The sequence below is a fragment of the Stegostoma tigrinum genome, chromosome 2, assembly GCF_030684315.1.
Source record: "Stegostoma tigrinum isolate sSteTig4 chromosome 2, sSteTig4.hap1, whole genome shotgun sequence".
Lineage (NCBI taxonomy): Eukaryota > Metazoa > Chordata > Chondrichthyes > Orectolobiformes > Stegostomatidae > Stegostoma > Stegostoma tigrinum.
The window spans coordinates 19,982,487-20,003,060 of NC_081355.1; the positions used below are offsets into that span (position 1 = coordinate 19,982,487).

Genomic DNA, 20,574 nt, shown 5'->3' on the forward strand with positions numbered 1-20,574 from the left:
AGACCGAAGATGGGGAGTAAAGAAGATAGGTGGAGAGGTAGGGAGGGGATAGGTCAGTCCAGGGAAGACGGACAGGTCAAGGAGGTGGGATGAGGTTAGTAGGTAGCTGGGGGTGCGGCTTGGGGTGGGAGGAAGGGATGGGTGAGAGGAAGAACCGGTTAGGGAGGCAGAGACAGGTTGGACTGGTTTTGGGATGCAGTGGGTGGGGGCGGGGGAAAGAGCTGGGCTGGTTGTGTGGTGCAGTGGGGGGGAGGGGACGAACTGGGCTGGTTTAGGGATGCAGTAGGAGAAGGGGAGATTTTGAAACTGGTGAAGTCCACATCGATACCATATGGCTGCAGGGTTCCCAGGCGGAATATGAGTTGCTGTTCCTGCAACCTTCGGGTGGCATCATTGTGGCACTGCAGGAGGCCCATGATGGACATGTCATCTAGAGAATGGGAGGGGGAGTGGAAATGGTTTGCGACTGGGAGGTGCAGTTGTTTGTTGCGGACTGAGCGGAGGTGTTCTGCAAAGCGGTCCCCAAGCCTCCGCTTGGTTTCCCCAATGTAGAGGAAGCCGCACCGGGTATAGTGGATGCAGTATACCACATTGGCAGATGTGCAGGTGAACCTCTGCTTAATGTGGAATGTCATCTTGGGGCCTGGGATGGGGGTGAGGGAGGAGGTGTGGGGACAAGTGTAGCATTTCCTGCGGTTGCAGGGGAAGGTGCCGGGTGTGGTGGGGTTGGAGGGCAGTGTGGAGCGAACAAGGGAGTCACGGAGAGAGTGGTCTCTCCGGAAAGCTGACAGGGGAGGGGATGGAAAAATGTCTTGGGTGGTGGGGTCGGATTGTAAATGGCGGAAGTGTCGGAGGATAATGCGTTGTATCCGGAGGTTGGTAGGGTGGTGTGTGAGAACAAGGGGGATCCTCTTGGGGCGGTTGTGGCGGGGGCGGGGTGTGAGGGATGTGTTGCGGGAATTACGGGAGACGCGGTCAAAGGCGTTTATTATCCATGAGACAGATTTCTCTTCTCCCCCACCTACTTAGTGCATGTGGCACTATCCACCACCATACCGGTCAACAATAAGTTATACCTGGGATGGGAGTATTGTTGGCACTGACTACCCAACTGCTGAAATCCCTCGAATGTAGGGACCCACATGTTAACTTGAGCTTCATTCCCAATAAACAATTACTGTAGATTGCTCCTACTTACACATAAGAGCATAAGCACCAGCGGCAGGAGTAGGCCAGCTGGCCCTTTGAGCCTGCTCCACCATTCAATAAAATCACAGCTAATCTTTTCATGGTCTCAGCTCCACTTACCCACCCTCTCACCATAGCCCTCAATTCCATTACTGTTCAAAAAAATCTTAGCTTTAAAAACAATGAGGAAGCCTCAACAATCTCACTCTGCAGGGAATTCCACAGATTTACAAACCTTTTGGGTAAAGAAGTTCCTCTTCAATTCAGTCCTAAATCTGATCCCCCTGATTTTGAGGCTATGCTGCCTTGTTCGAGTTACACCTGCCAGTGAAGACAACCTCATTGCTTCAACATATCTATCTATTCCCTTCATTCTACTAAATTCAAATGACTATTATTCCAGTCTACTCAGTCTTTTCTCATAAGCCAGCCGTCTCAACTTTGGAACCAGCCAAGTGAAACTCCTCTGCAAACTCTCCAGTGTCAGTACATCTTCCCTCGAGCACAAGGACCAAAACTGCATGCAGTACTCCAGGTATGGCCTCAGCTGCACCTTATACAGCTGTAACAAACTCCCTGTTATTAAACTCAATCCCTCTAGCAATGAAGAACAAAATTCTATTTGCCTTCCTAATTACCTGTTGAACCCAGAAGCCAACCTTCAGCGATTTGTGCACAAGGACACCCAGGTCGCTCTGCACAGCAGTATGCTGCAATTTTTAAAAAAAAAAACCGCTCACGTAATAGTCCCGTGTACTGCAATTCCTACAAAAATGGATGACTTCACATTTATCAACATTGTACTCCATCTGCTGGACTTTTGCCCATTCACTTAAACTACCCCTATCCTTCTGCAAACTTTCAGAGTCCTCTGCACACTTTGCTCTCCCACTCATCTGTGTCATCTGCAAACTTTGACACACTACACAGGGTCCCCAACTCAAATCATCTTTGTCATTAAAAACAAGATGGTCCCAACACTGACCCTAGAGGCACACAGCTAGTAGTGATTGCCAACCAGTAAAGCATTCATTTTTCACACTCTTTGGTTAACTAACAGGAAGCAATCTTCTACCATGTTAATGCTGTGCACTTTTATCTTACGCTGCAGCATTTTGTGAGGCACTTTATCTAGATTTGCAAAAGACATTTGACACACTAAATCAACTGCGTCCCTGTTATCCATTACGCTTGTAATGCCTTCACAGAATTCCCGTAAGTTAGTTAGACATGACCTGGCCTTCACGAACCCATGCTGCATCTGCCTAAGGGGACAATTTTGATCTAGGTGTCTTGCTATTTCTTCCTTGATGATACATTCAAGCATTTTCCCCAATACAGAAGTTAAACAACTTAATTCCCCATCATTTGTCTACTTTTTTGTGCAGCGGTGTAACATTTGCTATTTTGCAATCTTCTGGAACCACCCCAAAGTCGAGCAAATTTTGGAGAATCACCACAAGAGCATTTGTTATTTTTCACTCCATCTCTTAGTTCCCCAAGATGCATTACATTAGGGCCAGGAGACTTGTCTACCTTTAGCTCCATCATTTTCATGAAAGAGGTAGTGTTGGATGTTTCTAGGTCCACACCTATGTTAGTTTCCTTATTATCAATTACTAGCATGTTATGCACATCCTCCACCATGAAGACCAACCCAAAATACCTGTCCAATGCCTATTTCCTCATTTTCCATTATTAAATCTCCCTTCTCATCCTCCAAAAGGATGAATGTTTACCTTAGCTACTCTTTCATTTTATATGTTTATAGATCTAGAAAAAAAAACATATTATTCCTAATAGTGGGTTCAGTACTGTTCCTTTTCTAAAAAGGAAAGAGTGAAACAAATCTACCAAGCATGGAGCTCTCAATCTGTGGCTCACTTCTTTATCAGATTAGAAGAACCCCATAAAACCTATCAATTGGAAAGAAAGCCAAAATCCTGACCCCTGGCATTTATTTCCATGCTTTGGTATATTTGACTAGTGAACTTAAATTCTCTGAATACAGTTTTTCCTGCATACACGGCCAATAACAAACTCCATAAAATTGCGATAAGTTGAACTACATGAGCCTGCTCACAAAATTCATGCTGAGCAGAGCTTCAAAATAGCCAAGAGCCATCTGTAACCTGTGCTTCATTAAAAAACAAATGAAAATAATGATACAGTAAATGTGAAAAATGTCTTTATTTTTCACATTAATCATCACCATTTGCTGTTTAAGCTCAATTGGCTAGATGACCGCTTGCAAAGTAGACAGGTTCCACACCAGCTGAGGTTACAGTGAGTGAGACACTTGCTTCTCAACCTCTCCCCTTGGCTGGAGACATGGTGGCCCCCAGGTCAAACGAAGATCACTTTCTCTGTCTGAGAGCACAGTCCTACTGTCCAGTAGGACTTCAGTGGGTTGACTGTTTTGTTTAAAATTCACCACTTAGTGGCCTAATCTTGAACAGGAGGCACTAAGAAAAAGATATGGGCAGTTAGTTCTGGAAAAAACCCAGTAAGTTTTCTCTATTTGCACACTATCTATGCTTTCGTGCTGCAGTTAATAATCCTGAAGCACCTCCAAGGTCTAAGCAAACAGGTTAGTATGGTGGGTAGTCATCAGACTCTTGAGGGTCTTCCCTTGATACATTCTGCCCACATTCCTGATCTATACCTCTGACGTGCTGGAGGTCACCCAGTGATTTTGTTAGCTTTATGTTGCAAGAGTCCATTCACAAAGCAATCACATGAGACAGTCACAGATTATACCAGTTACCCATTCCTTGCAATACTTTCCACTAGTACACAATTTAATCTTCAAACATTATAAAGAGTTCTTGTAAAGAGTGTCAGAAAAAAGTCTGGCCCTTGGGGGAAAAAAAAATGTTTTGTAGACTAAGAACAGGAAGGTGATCTCTTTACCTTAAGTTCAAAACAACACTACCCACCACTTGAAGAAAATGCTGTTCACAATGTGAAATGTTTTATTTAAACTCAAAAAGGAAAAAAACATGCTAATAAAATTTTTTCAAAATGTTGAGGGGATTTCCCCAGATTCTCTTGATTCAACAACTTTAATTATCCATGAACAGTATACACAATAATCTACTTGTCTCTCTCTATGTACTCATCAACTGAGTAACTCCAGAAGATGTCAAGCGTCTACAGTGTATTGTAGTAGGAAGCTAATCCAGCTTCCTAAGTCCAACATTCTTCAGCTTATCTCCAACCTAAAACAAGTTATAATTGTTACATTATTCTGTACCGGAATACTCCAGGAGTATCCCTGCAGCCGAGTGAGAATGAATTTGCAAAGTGGGGAAGTAATTTTGCATTCTACGCATATATTTCAGAAACCTGACTGAGAAGAAGGTAACCCTACCAATTTAAGAAAGTGAAGACAAAAATATCCTGATGCTACTTTGGTTTCATTCAAATACACATACAGTATGAGCTCTGTACATAAAGCAATACCAAACTGCAGACAAGGGGTCCTTTTTTCACTTCTGTAGGTTGGGGTTACCATGAAGGACCCTGCTTCTCAACTTGTTCAAGACATGGTGACCTTCAGGTTATATCACCATCAGTTGTCTCTCTCTAATGAGACCAGCCTTATTTTCCATTAGGATGGTGACTAGACCCTTTTTTTTTTTAAAATCAAAAAAGAAAATCCACACCTTGCAATTATTTTACTCTTGCATGACATTAATTCAGCAGCAAGCTATTCAGGAGATGAAACTACATGTTATTTCTTCTCTCAAAATTATACCAAACAATGCAATGCCACACGCTGTTGCGCCCACATTCATGTATATGAGGAACAGACACATTTACTGATTACAGTTAATTCAGCCTGTGGTTACAATGCCTGGTCTGCCAGGTCACAGGCCTGCAGTTTATTAATGAGGATTGGATGCTTTCAAAATTGTAGTGAGGGTCTTGTAAAACAAAGGCTACACAACAAGTTGAGCAGCACCTTGTAGTCATAGAGATGTACAGCATGGAAACAAACCCCTCAGTCCAAATCATCCATGCTGAACAGATATCCTAAATTCAATCAGGTCCTATGTGCCAGCATTTCGCCCATATCCCCCTAAAACCTTCCTAATCATACGCTCATCTAGATGGTTTTTCAATGTTGCAATTGTACCAGCCTCAACCACTTCCTCTGACAGGTCACTCCATGCACACACCACTCTCTGCGTGGAAGATTTGCCCCAAAAGGTCACTTTTAAATCTCTTCCCCCCTCTCTAAACCAATGCCCTCTAGTTTTGAACTCCTCCACTCCAGGCAAGAGATCTTGGTTGTTCACCCTATCTGTGCCCCTCGCGATTTCATAAGTTTTTTTTATATAAAAGGTGACCGCTCAGCCTCCAAAACTCCAGAGAAAATACCCCCAGTCTACTTCAGCCTCTCTTCATAACTCAAATCCTCCAACTCTGGCAACATCCTTGAAAGGGTTCACAAAAAAATTTACAAGTTTCTCAACATCCTTCCAATAGCAGGGAGATTAGAATTGCATGCGGTATTCCAAAAGTGGCCTAATATATACACTGTACAGCTGTAACATGACCTCCCAACTCCTATATTCAATGCACTGATCAACAAAAGCAAGCATACCAAGCACCTTCTCTATCCTGTCTACATGCGACTCCACTTTCAAGGAACTATGAACCTGCATGCCAAGGTCTCATTGCTCAACAACATTCCTCAAGGCATTACCATTAAGTACATAAGTCCTGCCCTGATTTGCCTTTCCAAAACGCAGCACCTCAAATTTATCTAAATTATACTCCATCTGTCACTCCTCAGCCCATCGACCCATCTGATCATAATCCCATTGTACTCAGAGGTTATTTTCTTTGCTGTCCACTACCTGCAAACTTACTAACCATTCTTCCTATGTTCACATCCAAATCATTTATATAAAATTATTTATATAAAATGATTTGGATGCGAACAAATGATAAAAAGCAATGGACCCAAGGCGTAGAGCTGGAGGAACACAGCAGGCCAGGCAGCATCTTAGGAGCAGGAAAGCTGACGTTTCGGGCCTAGACCCATCAACAGAAATTTCTGGCCTGCTGTGTTCATCCAGCTCTATACCTTATTATTTCAGATTCTCCAGCATCTGCAGCTCCTATTAACTCAGCCCCAGCACCAATCCTTGTGGCATGCTGCTGGTCACAAGCCTTCAGTCTGAAAAGAAGCCCTCCACCTCCACCCTCTGTCTTCAATGTTCAAGCCAGTTCTGTATCCAAATGACTATTTCTCCCTGTATTCAGGGTGATCTAACCTTGCTAACCATTCTACCATGAGGAACTTCATTGAATGTTTTACTGAAGAAGTCCGTATAGACCATGTCCACTGCTCTGCCCTCTTCAATACTTAGCCAAAAAAAAAAACTCAAGCAAGCGAGGCACTGTTTCCCATGCACAAAACTGTGTTTACTATCCCTAAACAGTCCTTGCCTTTCCAAATACATGTACATTTTGTCCCTCAGGATTCCCTCTAACAACCTATCCACCACCAACGTCAAACTCACTGGTCTGCAATTCCTTGGCTTTCCCTTACCACCTTTCTGACATAGTGGTACCATGTTGGCCAACTTCTAGTCTGCCAGTATCTCACTTGTGGTGATTGATTAATGCCTATATCTCAGCAAGGGGCCCAGTACTCATTTGCCTAGCTTCCCACAAGTGTTATAGGGTACATCTGATCAGGTCTCAGGGATTTCTCAACTTTTATATGTTTTGAGCCATCCAGCACCACCACCTCTATAAAGCTGGACTTTTTTCAAGATGTTGCTATCTCCCCACATTCTGTATCCTCTGGTCAAATATCTAGGAGGTTGGTTCTCAGCCAAATTTGGAAACAAAAGCAGATTGAGCAGCATGACTGCTTGGTATCTTGGAGGTAGTTTCAGAGTCAGGTACACAGGTGAGCTGGTGGTTTGGTCAGCTTGCTTCTCCTGGCAGATATTTAAGCAGACAAAGGCAGACAAACCTCAGTGGATCTCTCTCCCACTGCAACTCTCTTGCTTCTCCTCTATTCATCTTCTATCCGCCTCTCCCTGTTTAAAGGCCATAAAGCCATAAGACTTATAGAACATAGAACATAGAACAGTACAGCACAGTACAGGCCCTACGGCCCACAATGTTGTGCCAAACTTTTACCCTAAACCTAGGGTCTATCCAACCTCCACCCCCACCTTACACTATCATCCATATGCTTATCTATTAGCCACTTTAATGCCCCTAATGAGGCCAACTCTACTACCCTCTCCAGCAATGCATTTCATGCCCCTACCACTCTCTGAGAAAAGAACTTACCCCTGTGTCTCCCTGAAATCTACCTCCTTTCAATTTAAAACTATATCCCCTCATAAAAGCTACCTCCACCCTAGGAAAAAGTCTCTGGCTGCCTATCTATACCTCTGATCAGTTTGTACCCCTCTGTCAAGTCACCTCTCATCCTTCATCGTTCTAAAGAGAAAAGCCATAACTCTCTTAACCTTTCCTCGTAAGACCTTCCCTCCATTCCAGGCAACATCCTGGTAAATCTCCTCTGCACCTTTTCCAACACTTCCACATCTTTCCTGTAACGAGGTGACCAGAACTGGAGACAATACTTCAGATGTGGCCGAACCAGGCTTTTGTATAGCTGGAGCATAACTTCATGTCTCTTGAACTCAATCCCTCTATGAATGAAAGCTAACACACCATACGCCTTCTTAACAACTCTATCCACCTGGGTGGCAGCTTTCAAGGAACTGTGGACATGAACCCCAAGATCCCTCTACTCCTCCACACTGCCAAGAATCTTTCCGTTAACCCTGTATTCTGCTTTCAAGTTTGTCCTTCCAAAATGAATCACCTCAGACTTTATAGGGTTAAACTCCATCTGCCACTTCTCAGCCCAGCTCTGCATTCTATCAATGTCTGTTTGTAACCTAGAACAGCCCTTCGCACTGTCCACAATGTGATCCACCTTTGTATCATCCGCGAACTTGCTAATCCACCCTTCCACTCCTTCATCCAAATCATTCACAAAAATCACAAATAGAAGAGGACCCAGAACAGATCCTTGTGGTACACCACTCGTGGCTGAGCACCATGTTGAATATTTTCCGTCCACTGCCACCTTTGGTCTTCTAAAGGTCAGCCAATTCTGAATCCAATCTGCCACATTTTCCCCGATCCCATGCCTCCTTACCTTCTGCATGAGCCTACCATGGGGAACCTTATCAAACTCCATACTTAAATCCATGTACACCACATCCACTGCTCCACCTTCACCCACTTGTTTGGTCATGTCGTCAAAGAATTCAATAAGGTTTATGAGGCGTGATCTACCCCTCACAAATCCATGCTGACTATCACAAATCAAACTGTGCGTTTCCAAGTGATCATAAATCCTGTCTCTCAGAGCCCTTTCCAGTAATTTGCCCACCACTGACGTAAGACTAACTGGCCTGTAATTTCCGGGATTATTCCTGTTCCCTTTTTTGAACAAGGGAATGACATTTGCGTCTTTCCAATCTTCTGGCACTATACCCGTGGACAGTGAGGACGAAAAGATCATTGCCAAAGGCCCTGCGATCTCTTCCAACCATTCGGCCCATCGAGTCCACTCTACCATTTAAATCATGGCTGATGGGCATTTCAACTCCACTTTAGAGCCCCCTCCCCCTTCCCCATTCCTGAAGAAGGGTCTAGGCCTGAAACATCAGCCTTTCTGCTCCTCTGATACTGCTTGGCCTGCTGTGTTCATCCAGCTGTACACCTTGTTATTTCATTAATCTCACCAAGAAGCTTTTCATAAATTCAAGACACTGTCCATATATGGGATGGTGATCAAACTGATTCAACATCCTGTTTTGTGGATCATCATTTTAGAAGCCCAGCTAACATGGAATGGGAGATATGGTGTTACATTGGCCAATCACTTCCATTTGCCACAAATTGGATTGGGTTTCAATCTCCTCTTGTCCAGGATGAAACCATGGAAATAAGCGGTTTGAAATTACAAAGTCTTTTGTTTTGGCACCACTTTAAAGAGATTTGTTAATTCCACAGATAGATGAAGGTACTTCACACAGCTATGTCCATACTTAATAGGTATCTGTGAGAGACTAGTTTATGGTCCATGGCCAAAATGCAAACTGTCACACGGTTTGCAAAAGCCACTTTAAACAGCTCATTGGGAGATGCCTGCATGGAGAAGGCTGAACGTGGTCATGCTATCTGGTTTGACCATTACATCAGAGCTGCAAGCATGCTTAATTAGTGCCTCACAAAGAAATATTAAGACAATCACCAAATACAGAAGTGCCACTTTGAATTCAGGCACGCACAGTTTTAGTTTGCCAAATAGCTTGAGCCTGTGCCTTTACCATGCACCCACACATTGATCAGCTATGGTTGACAAAGAATCCTTTTTCTTAAAGAAAAACCTCGCATAAAAAGTGAAGAATGCTCGTTCTACATACACTCACCTGAACTTCAAGGCTCATATCAATATTTTTACTTGCTTTTTGTTCAACATTTCTTTTCTGCAAGAAAAAGAGCTGCTAACATTATAAAATAAATTTTATACAAGGTAAAACACAAAACAGTCCATTCAGCAATCTTTGGTGAAGTTATGCTCCATACAGGTCTACTTCCACCTTACAGAATATATCCCTTAATCCATTTCTCCGCATGTATACTTATCCATATTTTCCCTAAAACAAGAAGCCCCAGCTTCTTAATATGATATCATCATTGACATCTAACCACTCTCTGGGAAAAGAGAAAAAATGTTTTCAGTTACTATTGAAGCTTTTATATTTCTAGTCTTTTGAAGACCAACAAACAATGTCACTTCAACCTCTTAGCAAACAAGATTTTTAAAATATGTTACAATGATTCTGACGGAGGGACAATATTCATGTTAATTTACTTTTACAACTAAAGTAGAAACGTGATGGTGGTCAATTGGCAGCCAAATTTGTTTTTACTTGGTACTCTGCAGACTTTATTAATCCAGCGTCTCTTACAATGTCATGTTTAGGCAGATTTATAGTGCGCTTTTCACAAAAGAAATAAAGCATCTCAAAAGAACTTTAGTGCCAATACAGTACTTTTAAACTGCAGTCATGTATTACAGGAAACCCCACTGGACTCAATTTGCACACAGCAAAACAGCATTATGACAAGATGATGCATTTCTGTGAAACTGGCCAGGACACTAGAAAGAATTTCTGTTCTTATCGGAAAAAGTGCCATGGGATCTTTTATGCCTGATTGAGTTCCCTTCTGATCTCTGTTTAACATTTCATTGCAAGGACCCCTCCAATAACACTGCAACCCTTAAAGCTGCAGAGAAATAGCAGCCTCCATTGTTAGGCTCAAGTCCTGGAGTTAGAGGCAAGCGTGCCACCGAATCTGCTATAGCTGACATAGAGTAAAGCTATTGCAGAATTTACATTTCACATACATGGTCAAGTTTGTTTTTGGAATTAGAAATTACTGTGGTAGTATTGAAATTATAAATCTTCCAAAACTTTATTAATCAACAGATCATATGCTTTATGCATCTGATTTCCTTGTTCTTACTCCTATGAGTTGAAAGGCCAATGACTGGAAGTGTTATCTTTCCTCTACACAAATGTTGCCCAGCCTGCTGAGTACTTCCAGCCATTTCTGTCTTATATGGTTAACCAATTAGTTTGTCCCCTTACTGATTTGATTCTCCCCTTAAGTATCCATTCTGAAACTAGACATTTATTTTAGAGCAGAGTAGAGTAATGTGTAGTGACCTCATTAATCAGCAATGATTAGTAATAGCATGCAAGCTTCTACCTGTGATAAATGATAAACAGCTTTGGAATGTTCTCCCGCAGTGATCTGATTCAACAAATCATCCACCATTTTCTTTGTGGAGCTTCCACAGTCTTTAACAAATTCTTGTAAACTACAGGAAAATAGACATTAAAAATCTAAAAGAAATTTAAATCCCGCATTTTCAAAACATTTCTTGCAAACACAATCAACTGAAGGAACAAATCTTAGTTGAACAATAAAACTGAAACATGATATTTGCCATTAATTGATTTCGGGTCTTGAAGTGATGACAAACTGACAACGTGAAGTCAAGGATTCATTATGTTGAATTTTTTCATTTTATCTCACCTGCAACAAGGGAAAACAATTTAATAATAGCCAACGTACCTAACATTTCCAGTTAAAAGCTCTGGATTTTGACCCGAAACATCAACTTTCCTGCTCCTCTGATACTGCTTGGCCTGTGTTCATCCAGCTCCACACCTTGTTATCTTAGTTAATGATCTGCTGGCCTCTGGTGGCCCATTTACATGTCTATTTAAACTCAGGTAATTTAACTCTTGCACATTGGCAGAAAAATCTTATTGTAGCATTCTTGTCCAACTTACAACAATAGCTTTACTTAACACTGTTAGTACTGAAAAAAAAAAGACATTTTGCAAAAAATGCATTTTCTTGGGCAACAGAAAGTCACCACTCTGAATATTTTTTTATAAAAGAAAACAAGCCTTCAGGCACTGGACAGGGCATGCTGAGATGGCTCCAGGTAAATCATGGAGCAGCCAGTCCTTTTCGGAATAACTTTACACTGCACATGAAATTACCACAATAGTAAGGAGTCATAAAAGACTGCACTCTGCATGAAGGTGATTTCACATAGTTTCAGCACATAGGAAGACGATGGCAGTTGTTGGAAGTCAATCACAGCTGCAGGATATTTATGCAGTTCATCAGGGTAGCATCCTAGGCCCAACCAACTTCAGCTGCTTCAGTGACTTTCCTTCCATCTCAAGGTCAAACGTGGGGATATTTGCTGATAGTTGCACAATGTTCACCATTCACAACTCCTCAGGTAATGAAGGAGTCGATATCCAAATAAAGCAAGACCCGGACAATATCAAGGCTTGGACAGAAAAAGGAAAAGCAAGCAACATTCAAGCCACACAAAATGACAACCAACGCCCCATGACATTCAAATGGTACTACCGTGAGTGCCTCATGATCAACATCCTTGGGGAGGGGATCACTGGACAGAAACTCAACCAGACTTATCATATAAATGCACTGGCTACAAAAGCAGATGGAAGGCTAGGAATACAGCAGTAAGTAACTGCTTTCCATTTCCTCAAAGCCTGTCCACCATCTACAAGGCACATGTCAGGAGTGTGATGGAATACTCTTCACATTCCTGCAGATCAGCTCCAACACTTGCGAAGTATGACACCAGGTGGACAAAGCAGTCTGCTTTATTGCCACCACACTAAAAAAACATCCACCCACTCCTCCACTACTGATATGCAACAACAGCAGTGGGCACCATCTACAAGTAATCTACATTTTGGTGGAAATTCAAAACATCTTTAGATAGCACCTTCCAAATCCATGACCACTGACATCTAGGGAGGACAAGGGCAGCAAATACATGGGAGCAGTAACAACTGCAAATTCATCTAAGCCAAATCACCATCTTGACCTGGAAAAGTACTGACATTCCTTCACTGCTGTTGGGTCAAAAACGCTAAAATTTCCTTCCGAAAGGGCATTGTGGGTCTCTCTGCAACACACTGACTGTAGTGGTTATAGGAAGAGGGCAGGTCACCACCACCCCCTCAGGAGAATAGAAATGGGCAATAAATGCCAGCCTAAAATCAAGTAAACAACACCCACAAGAGTGAACAAAATCAAACAATACTGCCATTCAATAACTGACAGCATTTCAGCTGCACAAATACCCAAACATATTCAAAATAAATTCATTTTCAAACTCAAGCCATTTGTTAACTCTTCAATACTAAAAACAAAAGGCTTATTGTGGAGTGCAAATTAATAAGTGCATTTACCTTAAGGCACACTGCACCCCAGTCTCTTCTCCATAGGTGGAATACAGCAGCTCAGTCTCCTCTGGGGTAAGGTTAGGGAAGATGGTATTGTTTTCTATGGACTGTGCTGTATACACACAGTTCAGGTAAGTAACTGTAACAGGTAAAGAAAGGTTTCTAAATGCTTTTACACCCAACATGTTTCATTTCAAACAAGAATGCATGCGTAAATAAAGTAATGTTTATTTAACAATAAAGTAAAACACACACACACAGTCACCTAGCATGCTGAGGTAATGGGCCATGCCGGTTGACATGCAGAGGAAGCAAAGATGAAACAACCCATTGAAACAAACTCTTCCTCACTTGTATCTCAAATCAATGATCCCTTATTTAAAGCTCAAACTCCCTAAACCTTAACTTCCTTTGTGAGGAGAAACATCATAGCAGCATCTATTTTCTCAAGCCCCCTCAAAACCTTATTTTTAACAAGATCACCTAGTTTTGTTCAAAACTCCACCCAGTATAGGCTCATCCCGTTTAGACTTTTGCTCACAGAGAACCTTTTTAATCTCAGGAATCAACCCAGTAAATCCTGTCCGAACTACTTTCAAAATATATCCTTCCTGATGTGGCCTGGCCAAAACTCCAATCCTCTAGGTGCCATCTTCCTTATAAAGTGGTAACAAAACTTCACGTCCTGTAAAGAAGACCAAGAGCTCCTTTGTTTTTCTAACTACTTCTTGCACCTGCATGCTAATGCAGATTCATACATTAGGATATCCTGATCATCATGTATTGAGGCACTTTTCAGCTTCTCTCCAATTAAGTAATATTGTCTCTTTCTATTCTTAGTGCCAAAGTAGAATAGTTGGCATTTTTCCACACAACTCTACAGCTGCGAAATTTTTGTATATGCATAATGACTGTGGTTCACGCTGCTGCCTCACACAATCCAAAGATGTGCACGTTAGGTGGATTGGCCATGCTAAATTGCCATTAGTTTCCAGGGGTGTGCAAATTATTTGGATTTGCCATGGAAAATGAAGCGTTATAGGATAAGGGTCAGAAGTGTCTCTGGGTGGGATGCTCTTTATAGGGGCAGTATGGACTTGATGGGCTGAATGGCCTGTTTCCACACTGTAGGGATTTTACGATTCTATGAAGTTGAAGCAATGAGAAAAGCCTAAGCAATACAGATCTTCATTAAAGAAGTTTTGTTTAGAGAAAAAAAGCAAATCTTACCTGATAAAGCTTTATTCCTTCGATCATCTTTAAATCCCATTGTATTAATACCTGGTTGGAGTTTAGTTGTAAGGGAACTTAGATCGACTTGGTGAACCTCTTCCTCTGCAAAAGGAAATATAGAATACTAAATATATATTCGAAACACATACAAGAATGCAAACAAGTCTGCAAGGTTAAAAAAGTTTCTGGTGTTCACCTATATTTACTGCAAATATATATTCAGCTACAACTGTGGTTAACCTTAAATAGTTTGCATGTTAATTGTAAAACACATCAACATTGAACCTGATCATTGTACTGCTTCTGGTTCAAACGTCACTACAAAAATCAAGGAAAATTGGAAATTTCCTGAATGATCGGTGGAAAGTTTTATCATTTTACACACAAGAATCAGCCAACCATATTCTGTGGTGGCAGAAAACCTGGTGAAACCACTCTACCCTCCATTACATGTGACTTTTGCCAAATTCCTTCACTCAACTCAATAGTTTGGCCTTTCCGTCAATCTTACTGCAACTCCTAGTTGCTTCGCGGTACACAAGCACACACAGTCCGAGTCAGCAGTACATTTGGGTTGCCAAATTAATTTTAGAATAAGGAATCCAAACAAGACCATTCCTACAAGTTGATCAATGAATGGCATATTTCACAATATAATATCTGGTTATCAAGAGGCTCACATTTCATTATTTGAGCACAATTCTTACTTTTGCTCCCTATTTTTGCAACACAGTTACTTACCATATAAAACCCTAATTTTAAAAAAGCTTGCATCATGAGTTTTGATGTTTCAACAAATTCAGTGACTTTGTTTTGAGATTTGAAGTCATCAACCTTGACATTTTGCATTCTGGTGCACAAATTTTAAAAGGTCACTCACTTGACTGAACAAAACAAATTTGAAAGCTTCTAGTCTTGACAGCTGCATTTACATCTTCTGCAGCTATGTCTTCCAGAGACAGAAACGCCTTGTGTGTTAGGGTCTGGCTGCACGGCTTCGCTGCATCCCCACCAGTCTCGTGGTCTTCTGAACCCCAGCTCCGCTGTTACTCTTTCCCACCCAGATATTCCTTACTCCTCTTCTTCTCCTGCCCTAAGACCCCAAATGGCAATCGGGGCTCCATTGCTCCCTTCTGAATCTTTCATCCATTGTTCTATCCACCTCCTACTCCATCTCTCCTTGCTCATTTGAAACCTGTGGCTCTTCAAGTGGCCAGCAGCAGTCAAGAGAAGGTGGAGGTGGGAAAGGCAAAAAAAAAAAGGGGCAGAATACCATTATTCAAAAGTTGGAATTCTGTAAAACGGGGCAAGTTCTCATTTCTGGAAGTTCTACTGAGCATGAAATGTCATGAATACAAGTACTATACATCTTGCTATAGCCTGTCTATGATGGTGCAACGTATAATGAAGCATTCAGTATATTTTTGAGAGACTTACTAGTGAATTAAGAGATTTAAGAAGGCCTTTAATTTTCATTTTGTAAGCACATACGATTGTAAGAATTGGGAGCTGTACAAAGCTTTAATCATGCATTGAGCTTGCTTGGTCATTCACGAAGACTGGGTTTGAATTTCCTTACCAACACACTTTCCCTCCTCATCCCCATCTGCTTGATGCTCTTCATGCCCAAAAATCAATTGATCTCCATCAATAAAGTATAGTCAAAACTGAGTCCCCTTTTGAAGTAAAGAATGTCAAAGACTTACAACAAACATTCCCTGTATGGGGGTCTGCGCAAGAGCAGAGAAAAAAAAAAATGTCCGTGTGTGGAAGTGGCTTTGAATGGCTTCTGCTTTCATTGGCAGAACCATTTGTTCCAGTTTGGAAGGAACATTGCTTATAACCCTCTAAATCAAGATGTTTCTCTTTATCTCAGTGCTAAAATAGTTGCCCCCATCTTCTGACTCCTAATTTTTAGAAAATAGTCTCTCAACTGATACTCTGTTAAGCTTTCCATGAATTTTGTATATTACAATTTAATTTTTCCTCCATTCACCAGACCTCCGAGAACATAGGCCTATAGTTATTAAATTTCTCCTCAAAATGGACTGCTTGATTCTTGGAATATGCAATCTAATAAACACTTGTTGCATCTCCGAGACATGTTCCACCCTAGGTATGGATACTAAATATATCTACACTACTTGAAGTATGGTCTCACTGAAGTTTGATACAAGACTTCTTTACATTAAATATTCAAGGCTCCAATAAAATTTGTGACATGGATGCAAATAGCTGAGGCCCCAGCACTGATCCTTGTGACATTTCACTGTTAGACAATCTTGTCGTAAGAATGGCCCATTTAGTCCAATTCAGTTTTCCAACTAATTTCAATTGTAACTGTTGCAGATCAATACTTATTGATCGCAGCATTATGCCTAGTGGTTCAATCTAAAAACCAGGTGAACTTAACAATTCAGTTATTATTTTATAGAGTTTCAAACATTTTTGTGTCTCTCTCTCTCTCAAGTTTTCAGCACCTGCAGTATTCGATTTTATTAGGTGGTGAAACTGCTCTGTCACAGAGCTGAGCATGTGTTCGGTGAGTTGGCAGCCCATTTTACACTAAGCCCATTTGAATTCAGAACAGAAAAAAAAACTCTGCTTATAATGTTAAGTTTCAGCCAGATTGGAGATGATTAGATAATTATTCCATCAATTACATTTGGAGACTGCTGGACGTGATGGGTATTGACTTTACACCATTTATGTTATGTAACTACCTTTTGCTCATTGCACTTTGCTGGGGGGAAAAAAAACTGCTATACTCAGCAAGCCAATTTTGCTGAAGTTTTGATTGTGAGTTTGAGAAAACTATTTGAGGGTGAATGAAAACCACGAGCCAAAACAAACGATACAGAAACATCAATATCCACTGTGAATAAAATCAGGAATGTGTTAAAAGAATACGCCATATATTTTGGATTACTGCAAAAATCAAAAGCTTTTGTCCCAGAATATTTTAAATATAATTGAAATTATTGACAACTTGCCTTCAGTTTCTGGATCTGACTGGTTTACAACAGCAAAGAGCAGAGGCCCATCACCCTCCTTTTTGAGATAGCCGATCTGCAAGAAAATAAATAATGCATTGGGTCAAATACACAGTTAATTATTCAAAATACAAGTAAAATCAGACCTAATAGTATCTATCCAATACAGACTGAAAAAAGGGTACGAGTGCTTTCATTTACTCACTGTGGACAGTTCAAGCAACCGATTTAGTGAACAGCCTCATCCATTCAAAACCATAATGTTTGAAGATGCTACGATGATGTGTGCAGATAACTCATCAAGTATAGATCTATGGTAGTGTTTTTGTTAAGTCACACCTATAACAAAAACATCTACTTAACTGTGCCGGTGTATACAGCAATCATCTCAAAAAAAAAGACGTAATATTACCCAGCAAATAATGAAAATTGGGATGAATTCTTACACTAGTCAGCACGATGGTAACAGGAGGCCATAAAACTAAATTCAGTGAAACAAAAAAAAGGGGCTGCCTAGAATTACTTTTATTCCAAGATTTGTCAATAGATACATTATTCAAAAATCCTTTTGTCCAAAAATCAGATTTTTATCTCCAGGGATCTGGATGATAATCCTGGAACACAACATGAACATGAATGTGGAGGCTATTCTCATGTTTTGCCAAAGGATCCAATTAGCAAGAGGTGCGCCCATACACAGGGCCAGAATCCATCACAGTGCTTTAAAATGTACCTGCCCACATCCCACCATACTAGTATTTTCCAGTTACAAAACAAAGCAATAGTTTCACTGGTGGAATAGAATCTGGGATTCTCTCTTTAAAACGTCTGCAGCCCCAGGAAATTTTCAATTAGATTTAGAGTTAGAGTTAGAGCAGTGGAGCTCCATTACCTGTCCTGTATTCCCAAAATAATGGAAGTGTACTCATTCAGTAAGGTTTTTAAGTAATCCTCTTGTGAATCTAATAATTCCTTCCAATCAAAACTGGACTCTGTATATTTTCACTTGATTCCATTGAAGGGATTGTAGAAGCAAGACTGAGTTTCTGCTGAGCAATGAACCTCCAGCCATCAGAGATAATGGGAACTGCAGATGCTGGAGATTCCAAGATAATAAAATGTGAGGCTGGATGAACACAGCAGGCCAAGCAGCATCTCAGGAGCACAAAAGCTGACGTTTCGGGCCTAGACCCTTCTCTGATGAAGGGTCTAGGCCCGAAACGTCAGCTTTTGTGCTCCTGAGATGCTGCTTGGCCTGCTGTGTTCATCCAGCCTCACATTTTATTATCTTGGAACCTCCAGCCATGTTGCCTTATGATGAATTTGTTCGATTCTCAGGTAAGCACTCCATTGGATAGTTACATGAAAATATTCTGTTCACTTGTCCAATCTAATGGCGGGAAATCAAAAAACCAACGAAAATCTGAAATTTGACACACACAGTTCCTAGGATAGCGAGTTTTGAGAAGATTTGTAGCTCAGGTTGAGGTTCTGGATGTGAGTTTGCTCGCTGACCTGGAAGGTTCGTTTTCAGACGTTTCGTCGCCATTCTAGGTAACATCATCAGTCAGCCTCCAACAAAGCGCTGGTGTTATGTCCCGCTTTCTAAATTCCCACATGAGAATTCCTAGAAGCATGGCATTCCAACCGGAACTCCATCAACAAACACATTGGCTCCAAATCAATCTACCATCCCCCGAGAAAAAGAACAGGAAATGACTTCACCAACCCAAGAAAACCTAACCAGATAAATAGAAAGCGGGACAAAACACCAGCACTTCATCGGAGGCTCACTGATGATGTTACCTAGAATGGTGACGAAACATCTGAAAACGAACCTTCCAGTTCAGCGAGCAAACTCACACCCAGTTCCTAGGATGCTGGATTTCAGACCTTGGGCCGGCACATAATAATATCAGAAGCAAAAACGTATTGCAGTGTTTACAAAAAAAACCAACAAGAAACTTAAATACTTGCGGGGCAAGAGGCAGGCAAATGAGATTAAGGATAGCTCTTTTTTTCTTATTTAAAGAAAAGCTCCGAAACAAAATTACATCCTTTTGCTCTATATTGTTCAATGGTTTTCCAATATTAACATGTTCAGTCAGAGTCCATAAAAACACAACTAATAAAATAGTACTCATTTCCTACATACTTGCAGTTTTTAACTGCACATAAAACTTCAATTACATTACCATTTTTCAGTCATTGGTTACACTGACAAACCTTGCTATTGGCTGCATTTCTGCTAATTCTGTCTCGAGCTTCATCCGCTGCATGTTCCACCAAGGCTAGGACATGTTCTTCAGCTGTACTGTCTGTTGAGCTGCATGCATTCCCTTCTGGCTCATTAAAGTAACTGAAAAGAGAAGAAATTGTGTATGTAATGATGGATGGTGGGATGCGAGCATTAAAGTAAATTAGGGGCATCCACATTATTCAACTTCACCGGCACGGTGGCTCAGTGGTTAGCACTGCAGCCTCACAGCACCAGGGACCCGGGTTCGATTCCAGCCTTGGGCGACTGTCTGTGCAGAGTTTGCACATTCTCCCCATGTCTATGTGGGTTTCCTCCGGGTGCTCTGGTTTCCTCGCACAGGCTAGGTGGATCGGCCATGCTAAATTGCTCATAGTGTTCAGGCGTGTGTTGGTTATAGGGGGAATGGATCTGGGTGGGATGCTCCAAGGGGCAGCGTGGACTTATTGGGCCAATGGGCCTGTTTCCACACAGTAGGGAATCTAATCTTAAGAACATTGTCCACAGTATCTCCCAATCTAGCCAATATAGCAGAAGCAAGACAGTACAACATAATTGTACATATTGAGATCCTGTTGTTACAGAATGCGTAGACCAATGAAGGTTAAGTGGAATTCCTGGTCCATTATAAAACTTAGCTTATCTCAAATCAGCACAGAAATAATTCTCAAATTGGCTTCAGTACTCTTGGATCACATAACGGAACATGAATTAGCCAGGTACATTAGTCTTTATCAGCATCCCGTGTTTGCACGTCAACATGAGAGAAGAAAGACCAAAGTTACCGATGATAGTCATGGTTAATGCTACACAAATACATAGTGATCATTTGAACAAAAGGTGGTCAACATCATAGCAAACAATGTTTCAGATGAGACCAGATAAATAAAATATACACTCCCAAGGCCAGGGAACTAAAAAGCCACGTCAGCAAGAGATACTTCAAGAACACAGACCTTAAACCATTGCAGTATTGGCTACACTAATCAATTTGCACTTAACTATCAGATATTCAACATCCGATACTACC

General features: G+C 41.3%; 1 protein-coding gene across 7 annotated transcripts in view; it reads right to left on the bottom strand.

Annotated features, from left to right (window-relative positions):
• The window catches only part of brd9 (bromodomain containing 9), a 63,215-nt gene that overhangs the window by 22,820 nt on the left and 19,821 nt on the right, over positions 1-20,574 (bottom strand). For all 7 annotated transcript variants that reach the window (XM_048523720.2, XM_048523712.2, XM_048523704.2 and 4 more), the window contains 6 exons: positions 19,514-19,646; positions 17,288-17,363; positions 14,292-14,396; positions 13,068-13,200; positions 11,026-11,137; positions 9,678-9,734 (listed from right to left, as the gene is read on the bottom strand). In XM_048523720.2, coding sequence (XP_048379677.1) covers positions 9,678-9,734; positions 11,026-11,137; positions 13,068-13,200; positions 14,292-14,396; positions 17,288-17,363; positions 19,514-19,646 — 616 coding nt within the window. The remainder of the gene's footprint in view (positions 1-9,677; positions 9,735-11,025; positions 11,138-13,067; positions 13,201-14,291; positions 14,397-17,287; positions 17,364-19,513; positions 19,647-20,574) is intronic.